Source organism: Lithobates pipiens, unplaced genomic scaffold, assembly GCF_037356315.1.
Source record: "Lithobates pipiens isolate NorthernLeopardFrog02 unplaced genomic scaffold, aLitPip1_a1.2 Scaffold_22, whole genome shotgun sequence".
NCBI lineage: Eukaryota > Metazoa > Chordata > Amphibia > Anura > Ranidae > Lithobates > Lithobates pipiens.
In genome coordinates this window covers 4,735,710-4,747,855 of record NW_027507784.1, presented here as the reverse complement: position 1 = coordinate 4,747,855, position 12,146 = coordinate 4,735,710, and the positions used below count along the sequence as shown (strand labels likewise).

General features: G+C 41.6%; 1 protein-coding gene across 1 annotated transcript in view; it reads left to right on the top strand.

The window, feature by feature from the left end:
• Nucleotides 1-11,009: 11,009 nt before the first annotated feature.
• LOC143925259 (uromodulin-like) overlaps nucleotides 11,010-12,146 on the top strand; it is a 172,170-nt gene continuing 171,033 nt past the window's right edge. Inside the window, exon 1 of the mRNA XM_077449850.1 lies at nucleotides 11,010-11,178. Within this exon, the coding sequence (XP_077305976.1) occupies nucleotides 11,103-11,178 (76 nt within the window). The 5' untranslated portion in view covers nucleotides 11,010-11,102. The remainder of the gene's footprint in view (nucleotides 11,179-12,146) is intronic.

The window sequence follows — 12,146 nt, the reverse complement described above, 5'->3', positions numbered from 1 at the left end:
AATAATTAAGGTGGAATCTGTCATTGAAGGCTTATGGTGTCTGTCGAATGTTCTGAGAAGATTCGATGGAGCAGCTAAACTGTACGACGGCCGCAATCGTACATTTCCGGTGGAATGTTCTGCCTACTAGCTATAGTAGAATTCTAATGTTGTATGACACTAGTAATAATTATATTTATTAATTAACCACTTAAGGACCAGGCCTCTTTTTCAGATTTGGTGTTTCCATGTTTAAAACAGTTTTTTTTGCTAAAAAATTACTTAGAACCCCCAAACATTTTCTTTTGTTTTTTTTTCTAACACCCTAGAGAATAAAATGGCGGTCATTGAAATACTTTTTTTCACACCGTATTTGCGCAGCGGTCTTACAAGCGCACTTTTTTTGGAAAAAATTCACTTTTTTGAATAAAAAAATAAGACAACAGTAAAATTAGCCCAATTTTTTTTATACTGTGAAAGATAATGGTATGCCGAGTAAATTGATACCCAACATGTCACGCTTCAAAATTGCGCCCGCTCATGGAATGGCATCAAACTTTTAGCCTCAAAAATCTCCATAAGCAACATTTAAAAAATTCTACAGGTTGCATTTTTTGCGTTACAGAGAAGGTCTAGGGCTAGAATTATTGCTCTCACTCTACCGATCGCGGTGATACCTCACATGTGTAGTTTGACCACTGTTTTCATATGCGGGCGCTGCTCACGTATGCGCTCGCTTCTGTGCGCAAGCTCGTCGTGACGGGGTGTTTTTAAAAAATTTTTTTTTTTCTTATTTATTTTAATTGATTTTATTTATTTTTACACTGTTTTAAAAAAATAAATAAAATGGATCACTTTTATTCCTATTACAAGGAATGTAAACATCCCTTGTAATAGAAAAAAGCATGACAGGTCCTCTTAAATATGAGATCTGGGGGGGTCAAAAAGTCCTCAGATCTCATATTTGGGCTAAAATGCAAAAAAAAAAAAAAGAAAATCTGACATTTAAAAAAATATATACCTTTAAGAGGTATGGGCGGAAGTGACGTTCTTCTTCAAACAGCCGACATATAACTACAGTGGGTGGTCCGGACGTGGTTAAATTAAAAAAATTGTAAATTCATAAATTAAAAAATTAGAAAATTCGTAAATTTGTAAATTTGAAAAATTTTAATTTTGTCAATTCGAAAATCCGATAATTCGAAATAACGAAGAAACCAGAAAATTCGAAATAATAACTAACTAACTAATAATAACTAACTATTAAATTACAGGTATTGAAATTTCCTTTCCTTTCAAATTTGGGTGTTAGTGAACGTAACAAATACAAATTTATCTGAAGTTACAAATTATCCGAAATAACGGCTGCCGCAGCTAAACAAATGGTACAGCACAAATAATAAATAATAATAAAAAGTTTTTTATTATTATTTGTAAATTTGAAAATTCGTAGATTTGTAGATTCCTAAATTAGTAAATTTGAAAAATTGTACATTTGAAAAAATCCAAAAATAAGGACGAAAATCCAAAAATTCTAAATAATAACTAACTAACTAATAATAACTAACTATTAAATTATAGGTATTGGAATTTCCTTTAAAACTTGGCTGTTAGTGAACTTAACAAATACAAATTTATCCGAAGTTACGAATTATCCAAAATAACAAATTTCACATCTAAGCAAATGGAACAGAACTTATTAATAAAAAGAAATAATAATAATAATAATAATAATAATAATAATACACGTTTTTATTATTCATTTATTGTTATTCATTATTATTAATTTGTCACATTTCATGTGTTTAGATATAGCATTCATTATTTCGGATAATTCGTAACTTCGGATAAATTTGTATTTGTTGCGTTCACTAACAGACAATTTGAAAGGAAAATCCAATACCTATAATTTAATAGTTCGTTATTATTTCAGATTTTCGAATTTTCAGATTTTCGAATTTCTGAATTTCCAAATTTTCGAATTTACTATTTTATTAATTTTCAAATGAATTTGTTAAATTTGTAAGGTTTTCATTAACTAGATGTTTCCGAATTAATGCATTTGTCAAAATTAGTTAAAATACAATACAATTCAATACAGGAGGAATCAGAGGGCCCGACTCATTAGAGCTTACAATCTAAAAAGAATATCTAATTAACAAATTAATTATTTAATTGCTATCCACTGATAAATTAATTTATAGTTAATTGGTATATATTTTCATGATGAAAAATACTCTACAGATTGATCCTAAGTCTATACTATATATTGTGATGATTTAAAGGAGTTGTAAAGGCAGAAGGTGCATTCTATGCATTAGGATAAAAATCCTTCTGTGTGCCGCACCCCCCTCACCCCCTAATACTTACCTTAGCCCCTTCTAGATCCAGTGATGTTGCAGGAGAGTCTCAACTGCCTGGGACTCTCCCTCCTGATTGGCTGAGACACAGTGGCGCCTGGTGTTCAAAATTTTTTGGGGGGCAAACAAACTGAAAAATTCTGAAAAAAAAATCAGCCACTGTGCCCATCATATGCAACCTCTGTACCCATAATATGCAGCCTGTGCCCATCATATGCAGCCTCTGTACCCATAATATACAGCCTGTGCCCATCAAATGAAGCCTCTGTGCCCATAATATGCAGCCTTTGCCCATCATATGAAGCCTCTGTGCCCATAATATGCAGCCTCTGTGCCCATCGTATGCTGCCTATGTGTCCATCATATGCAGCCTCTGTGCCCATCATATGCAGCCTCTGTGCCCATCGTTAGGGATGAGCTTCGTGTTCGAGTCGAACATTGGCTGTTCGTCCGTTCGGCGAAATCCGAACTCTTGGTCCGTTCGCGTCAAAATTCGTGTGGCGCGCACGGCCCACAATGCACTGCGATGACGCAGTGCATTGCTGGCTCATGATTGGCCAAGCATGCACTGTGACCCCGCATGCTTGGCCAATCGCAGCGCTAGCAGCGAGGAGAGCCATGATTGGCCACAGGCAGGATGCCTGTGGCCAATCATAGCTCAGGCTGTGTAGTGCACGCCCCACACTATATAAGGCCGCCTTTGAGGCGGCCTCGTGTAGTGTGTTGGCATCTGAAGCAGTGGGTGTTCTGTGTACCTTCAACACAGTTACACACCAATAGTTTTTGGCTGATTTCCTATCTTGCTCTTGTGTAGTGGTTGTTGTCTGTGCCCTGACTGCAGTATACACCGTGATATACACCTCACCTATATAGCTAGTGGTCCATCTTTAATAATAGAGCTTGCAGTCAGTAGTGTTAGGAGATAGTGCGTGCTGTCTGCGTGCTCTGTACCCAGTACATACCGCTATATCCACCTACATAGCTGTTCTCTATTTGAGCCCAATTGCCATCTGCAGGAGTTATTGGAAGTTGTGTGTGCCTCCAGCACAGCACAGTATACATCTGTATATACCCCTTTATCTCTGCTGTTCTATAAAAAAGGCATCTGCAGGAGTTTTTTGGTTCTGGGTGATGCCAGCAGCCCAATTTTTCTGCCCCTGTTTAACAGGGACATGTAATTACAATTCTTGATATAATATTTCACAGGAGGGCCCCTTCCTGTGCCCACCCAGAGTAACTGTGAGGACTTATAGTGTTGTGGCACCAGCACCACAACCACCAAAGGTCAATTTTTCTACCACTGTTCAACAATGGCATGTAATTACAATTCTTGATATAATCGTTCACAGCAGGGCGCTCCAGCGCCCACCAAGAGTCACTTTCAGGGCTTACAATGTTGTGGCAAAACCAACACCTTGTTCCGCCATTTCTGCAGAGCATATAGGGCAGGCCCCTACTTTCAAACATCCAACTTACAAACATCAGACAGCAGCAAGTGAGATGAAAAAAGATGGACGACAAAACAAATTCTACAGGGGTGATAACCCTTCCCTATGTTTTCCAAAAAGCTTAAAAATAGTTTTTTTGACTGGAGCTACACTTTAAAAATGTACCAGTTCAAAATTACAAACAGATTCAACTTAACACAACAAACCTACACAGTCCCTGTCTTGTTTGCACCGCCTGTATACTGCTGTTCTGAGTATATAGGGCCTGGGGGCCATACGCATTTCCTTTTTTTAATATGGGTACGGGGTTCCCCTTAATATGCGCACAAGACCCAAATAGGCTGGTAATGGGCAGGGAGGGCTACCCATGCCATTTTTCTGAATGATTTTCAACCATATTGCAGGAACCAGATATAACATTAAAACCGCAAGCAGTTTTAAATGACGTTATTTCCGTTTAATGTCATTTTGTGCAGGGACTGTTCTAAACACGGGAAACACGTGGCACTTCACAGGCATACTACAGACACCCCCCAGGCACCATATTTAAAGGAATATTTCACTTTTTTTTTCACTTTAATCGTCATTAAAATCAGTGCTCCCACCAAAACTGCCGTTTTTAAAACTTTTTTTTGCATTGACCCATGTCCCCTGAGGCAGGAGCCAGGTCCCCAAACCCTTTTTAGGACAGTATCTTGCATATTAGCAGTTAAAATTAGCACTTTCCATTTCGAACATTCGAGTCCCATAGACTTCAATGGGGTTCTAACGTTCGTAACGAACGCGGGGTCCGTTCGAAAGTTCTGGTGCGAACCGAACCGGGGGGTGTTCGGCTCATCCCTACCCATCGTATGCTGCCTATGTGTCCATCATATGCAGCCTCTGTGCCCATCATATGCAGCCTCTCTGCCCATAATGTGCAGCCTGTGCCCATCATATGCAGCCTCTGTGCCCATAAAAAGCAGCCTGTACCCAACCTATGCAGCCTCTGTGCCCATCATATGCAGCTACTGTGCCCATAATATGCAGCCTCTGTGCTCATCATATGCAGCCTCTGTACCCATATTATGCAGCCTGTGACCATCATATGAAGGCTCTGTGCCCATAATATGCAGCCTGTGCCCATCATATGCAGCTTCTGTACCCATAATATGCAGCCTCTGTGCCCATCATATGAAGCCTCTATGCCCATAATATGCAGCATATGTGCCCATCATTTGAAGCCTCTCTGCCCATTATATGCATATGTGACCATCGTAAGCAGTCTCTGTGTCAATCATATGCAGCTTCTGTGCCCATAATATGCAGCCTGTGCCCATAATATGCAGCCTGTGCCCATCATATGAAGCCTCTGTGTCGATAATATGCAGCCTATGTGCCAAACATATGCAGCCTCTGTGCCCATCATATGCAGCCACTGTACTCATAAAATGCAGCCACTGTGCCCTTCATTTGCAGAATCAGTGCCCATCATATGCAGCCTTTGTGCCCATAATATGCAGCCACTGTGCCCATCATATGCAGCCTTTGTGCCCATAACATGTGGCCTCTGTGCCCATGATATGCAGCCTCTCTGCCCATAACATGCAGCCTGTGCCCATCATATACAGCCTCTGTGCCCATAATATGCAGCCTGTGACCAACATATGCAGCCTCTGTGCCCATCATATGCAGCCACCATCTTCATAAAATGCAGCCTCTGTGCCCATCATATGCAGCCTCTGTACCCATAATATGCAGCCTGAACCATCATATGAAGCCTATGTGCTCATAATATGCAGCCTGTGCCCATAATATGAAGCCTGTGACCATAATATGCAGCCTGTGCCCATCATATGAAGCCTCTGTGACCAACATATGCAGTCTCTGTGCCCATAATATGGAGCTTCTGTGCCCATCATATGCAGCCTCTGAGCCCATAATATGCAGCTTGTGCCCATCAAATGAAGCCTCTGTGCCCATAATATGAAGCCTCTGTGCCCATAATATGAAGCCTCTGTGCCCGTCATATGAAGCCTCTTTGCCCATCATATGCAGCCTCTGTGCCCAATATATGCAGTCTCTGTGCCCATCATATGCAGCCTTTGTGCCCATAATATGTAGCCTCTGTGCCCATAATATGCAGCCTCTGTGCCCATAATATGCAGCCTCTGTGCCCATAATATGCAGCCTCTGTGCCCATCATATGCAACCTCTCTGCCCATAATATGCAGCATGTGCCCAACATATGCAACCCCTGTGCCCATCATATGCAGCCACTGTGCCCATCATTTGCAGCATCGGTGCCCATCATATGCAGCCTTTGTGCCCATAGTATGTAACTTGTGCCCATCATATGAAGCCTATGTGCCCATAATATGCAGCCTGTGTCCATCATATGAAGCCTCTGTGCCCATCATATGAAGCCTCTGTGCCCATCATATGCAGCCTCTGTGCCCAACATATATAGTCTCTGTGCCGATAATATGTAGCTTCTGTGCCCATCATATGCAGCCTCTGTGCCCATAATATGCAGCCTGTGCCGATCATATAAAGCTTCTGTGCCCATCATATGCAACCCCTGTGCCCAACATATGCAGCCTTTGTGCCCATAATATGCAGCCTCTGTGCCCATCATATGCAGCCTCTGTACCAATAATATGCAGCCTCTGTACCAATAATATGCAGCCTCTGTACCCATCATTTGAAGCCTCTGTGCCCATAATATGGCGCTTATGTGGCCATGATATGCAGCCATTGTGATTCAGGTGCTTCAAAGAAACACCTCCGTCGATGTAATTCAGGCACCCAGTGTTCCAAAAGGGGCCGGACACCTGAATATGGGGTGGCTACAGCAGCCATGGATCTATGCATGCTATGCTTATTGTTTTACCAGTAATGGCAGCGATCTGTGATTTTTAGTGGGACTGCAACATTGCAGCAAACAAATCTGACCCCAAATGACACTTTTTGGGGACTAATGACATTATTACATTGATCAGTGCTATAAAAATGCACTGGTCAATGTATAAATGACACTGGCAGAGAAGGGGTTAACACTAAGGAGAGATAGAGTGGTTAAGTATGTTCCCTGGGTGTGTTTTAACTGTATGGGGGATGGGCTGCTTGGGACATGACAGAGATCGCTGTTCCCGATCACAGGGAACAGAAGATCTCTGACATGTCATCTGGCAGAACGGGGAATCGCCTTATTGATCACAGTTCTGCCTCTGTATAACGCAATTGCGGGTCACCGGCAGACATTGAGTATATATCACATGCATGGACTGACGTACACCTACGGACCTGCCGCAATATACTTATATACATGGGAGGAGCCTGTGATACTTATATACATGGGAGGAGTCTGTGATACTTATATACATGGGAGGAGCCTGTGATACTTATGTACATTTTAGGAGACCGTGATACTTATGTACATGGGAGGAGCCTGTGATACTTATGTACAGTACATGGGAGGGGTCTGTGATACTTATATACATGGGAGGAGCCTGTGATACTTATGTAAATTTTAGGAGACCGTGATACTTATGTACATGGGAGGAGCCTGTGATACTTATGTACATGGGAGGAGCCTGTGATACTTATGTACATGGGAGGAGCCTGTGATACTTATATACATGGGGCTAAGATTTCCAATTAAAATTGTTTTGAAAATGTTGACACCCCTTGTTGACACCATCTGTTTAAAGAACCCTTTTTAAGTGACCTGAGAATATTTTTTTGTCGATGATAGTATCACCATTGATACGTATAAGAAGGGGAGTTTGGGACTTTAAATGAAGCACTTGGATAGTGGAGGTGAGTTTTAACCATATTTAGATGTTTATTGATTGTTCAGTAGAAAACCATAAATTATAATAATAGGACAAATTCATAATATATATAGGCATCAATACAATAAAAACACAATATATAGTATCCACATAACAACACTTGACAATGGTAATTGCAATGAATGAATGAAGTGGCATGGTGGTGCCCATGACAGCAAGCCTGACATCGACAAGTGTACCCACATGGTAAGTAAGCATCCACTGAAAATAGTTGATATATAATTAAATAATAAATTCATAACAAAATAAATATGATTCCATATAAAATATAACTTGGACATCAAATCAAAAGCTTGACGCGTTTCGTGGGTGTCTCCCCACTCATCAGGAACTGATGTTATCACAGAATTCCTATAGAGTAAAGTAAAAAATATAAAAAAAATATATAAAAATAATGTACCAACCATATTAATAAGGATTTGATACATGTAGATGGTTTGGCCAGGGCAAACACACCAGTCCGGACGGCAAGCGCTGCGCGTGGCAGTGGATGCTGGGCGGGCCAGGAACATACTCCCTCCACGGGAACTGAGGCGGCAGTGGAGGGAGTATGTCCAACTCAATGCCCAACTCAATGCCCAATTCCCCCAGAGGTTCTCCCCCATTTTTGAATATTAAACCTCCTTTGTAGTGTAGCTGCCCATCCTTCTATTTTATTAAGGTCTTATTAGCTTTGTATCATCAGCAAACACTGAGATTGAACTATATATATGCCGACCTGTATATGATTAATGAATACATTTGGCAGAATCGGTCCCAGAACAGAGTATTGGGGTTCCCCACTAGCCACAAGGTACATTCCGTGCTCTGTTACTAACAATATTGTCTTGTTTATTATACCGCTCATTCTCCATTTGTAAAAATGGAGGAGAAGAATGTGTTTACTGCATTACCCTGGGAGTCCCTGCGTGGCCTAGACATGGCAGGACTCCTGGTGGAGGGAGTGGAGGTTCCTGACAGCATTAGACCTTTATTCAAAGGGACTTGGGACCCCCCGTGTATAGGCTGCAGGCCTGCAGCATTCTCTGGAAGTGTGCCCGCTCCTCTCTGCCGGTGCAATTTTGGACGTGAGATGAAGTCTGCCAGCTTACCCAGCCATGGTGGATCTTGGCATCTGCGTGGCATGAGGGACCAAAACCACTGTGGTGTTGTGTTCAGGGGCTCTGTGGAGGGCTAAAATCCCTGGTGACCAGGCGGTGCTCCTTCAGAGAGTGGCCATATTACATAGCGGTCTCCATGCCCTTGAGAAGACTATATTTACTACAGTTGATTACATTTTGAAGAAGCGGTTTACACCGCAAAGCCGGTAGAGTAAATTTTCTATACTCCACTTCAATAGACACTTTTCGGGGGGGACCCGCTAGTTGTTAGTTTCTTGTGGTGTATTATTTTTAATAATGAATAGTTTGTATGTTTTATATGTATTAAAATCTTGATTTTTGTCACATTTATGTGTCATTGTATCAGTACCGAGATAGTCCACTAAACCATTTTAGGTGGTTATTAGGGATGAGCTGAACACCCCCCCCAGTTCGGTTCGCACCAGAACCTTTGAACGGACCAAAAATTCATACGAACTTTAGAACCCTATTAAAGTCTATGGGACTCGAATGTTCTAAATCAAAAGTGCTAATTTTAAAGGCTAATATGCAAGCTATGCAACAGACAACACCATTAATAAGGGGTTTCTTCAGGTGTATACTGTGCTGGAGGCACACAACACCGACTTTAACTCCTGCAGATGCCTGTATTAGAGAACACCAGCAATAAAGGGTAGATACAGGTGTATGCTGTGCTGTGCTGGAGGCACACAACACCCACTAACTCCTGCAGATGGCTGTATTATAGAACACCAGCAATAAAGGGTAGATACAGGTGTATACTGTGCTGTGCTGGAGGCACACAACACCCACTAACTCCTGCAGATGGCTGTATTAGAGAACAACAGCAATAAAGGATAGATACAGGTGTATACTGCGCTGGAGGAGGCCCACAACACCCACTAACTCCTGCAGATGGCTGTATTAGAGAACAACAGCAATAAAGGATAGATACAGGTGTATACTGTGCTGGAGGCACACAACACCAACTAACTCCTGAAAATGGCTGTATTAGAGAACAACAGCAATAAAGGATAGATACAGGTGTATACTGCGCTGGAGGCACACAACACCCACTAACTCCTGCAGATGGCTGTATTAGAGAACAACAGCAATAAAGGATAGATACAGGTGTATACTGTGCTGGAGGCACACAACACCCACTAACTCCTGTAGATGGCTGAGAAAAGAACACACTGTCCCTGCCTATCTTGCTCTTTCCCTGCACACCAACACACTACACAACTCCGCCACGCTGGCGGCCTTATATAGTGTGGGGCGTGTACTAAACCCCCTGAGCTATAATTGGCCACAGGCATCCTGCCTGTGGCCAATCATGTCTCTCCTCGCTGCCGGCGCTGTGATTGGCCAAGCATGCAGGGTCACAGTGCATGCTTGGCCAATCATGAGCCAGCAATGCACTGCGATGGCGTAGTGCATTGTGGGCTGTTCGTGCCACACAAATTTTGTGCGAACGGTCCACAAAGTTCTGAATTCGCTGAACAGATGAACGGCCAATGTTCGAATCGAACACCGAGCTCATACCTAGCGGTTACACATGTTGGTCAGCGTCAGCAACTGTCCGCATATTTCTACCTTCCCAATTTCCATGTGCACAGTTTGAAAGACCAGGATTGGCTGTTAACTGAGCTTAGCTGGAGCAGGGAAGAGAGCACTGCTTATGTTTGCAGTTTTAACAGCCCGGAGCAGCCAAGAGAGACTCATTGTAATGTTAAGCCTATGCTGCGATGGAGAGGTCTCCTCTCCCAACAGCTGGAGGATACAGTGCACCATTTAATATAGGAGGAGCACCGGTACGTACTATTGAATAATTCATTTTGAGATTCACACGGAGGTTCAGCTTGTCTGCTCAAAAGTTCAGTCCTTCATCTAGCCTTCATTTTATGGGGTAGTTGGAGAATGCTGAACAACCCTTCTTGCTCACGCGTTAAAAAAAAAAAGTATATAGGCAAATAAAATGGTAAATTTTACAGCAGAGTCTTTATAGAAGTCCCAGACTTTCTTCTCACTGTGGCCATGTACAGTAAACAGAGACTGTTGTTTAGAAATGACACCTACAAGATAGATCAACATCTACGAACTCTTAAAAAACTCTAAACTTTCAATGGATAACCAAAAGTAATAAACACACAAATGAAAAGAAATACATTCAAATTCTGAGAGATTATAGAGCAGAAAAAAGAAAGGCCTGTGCTTCTGTAAACTCGGTAATCAACATCAAATGGCCTTCTGAATTTTTACTTCCTTCTAAAAGTGATATATAAGGGTTGCGTGAGAGGAAACCATTGTATCTCTGGTAAGGGAAGACTCTCCAGGAGCCATCACCGCGGAGTCTGAACCTGCTGAAAAAGAACCACCATGTCTAAGCCCCTCGTAATCTTGCTGATTTTGTCCAGCACATCGGTGGTGACCTTCACAGCCGGCCAAACTCCAGGTATGTAACCGAGACAATATTTAAGTCAACCAATAACGCTTCCAATGCAGTGCCGCATTTTGTGATGTCTCCAACTACTTCACCTTTATATCCGTCTCTTGGATCCTATTCCCAGGATGTGCACGAGGGCCCAACTTTTGACTAGGTGTAAGTGCAGTGATTTTGGTTCAATTGATTGGGCTGTTTTTGGCAAAGTTTTACCAAATTTGTATTTCCTTTTGGTCAATAACAGGTCTAGGAGAAGGTGAAATGAACTTTTCCCAAACACTAAAAACCATCTAAACTCATTATTCCCCCTAAAAACACTTTCATTTTGCCTTTTCTACTGACTTTAATTCAATGCAACCAAAATGGTGAAATCTCAAATGAATACTCATCAACCTCGGGACTAAGTCAGGCCCCTAGTCGTTGCAGATCTTCAGTGGGCTGTGTAGACTCTGGCCAGCTGGACAGCTGAATGGTAAAGGGGGCATTGCAACTTGGAAAAGAGTTTGGGGTCCATGTATGGCTTGGATGTAGGATTTAAGGGAATCCACAAGGGCACACAGATGGATTTCTATTGATTGTTAGATAAACTATACTTGTGAATCTAAGAAAAATGGGGAAAGCCCCTAGAAGTGGGACTTTATAGGTACTACCATATTCACATACATAGCAAAAATATATATAAAAAATGTATTATACAAAAAAAATACATAGTTACAATATCACAGAAACATATAAATAATCAAGGATGCATAACAATACACAAAAAATCATGGATAGGTGTAATGGAGTAACCCAAACACGTTTCAGAGATGAGTCATTTTCTCCTTCATCAAGGGTTTTTTTTTTTTCAGGTAACACCATATCGAAAAGATTTTTTATTTTTTTGGCTGATTTCCTTGTCTAAATCTATTAGCCCTTGTACACACGATTGGACATTCTGACAACCAAATCCGTTGGATTTTGTCCGACAGATTTTGTCC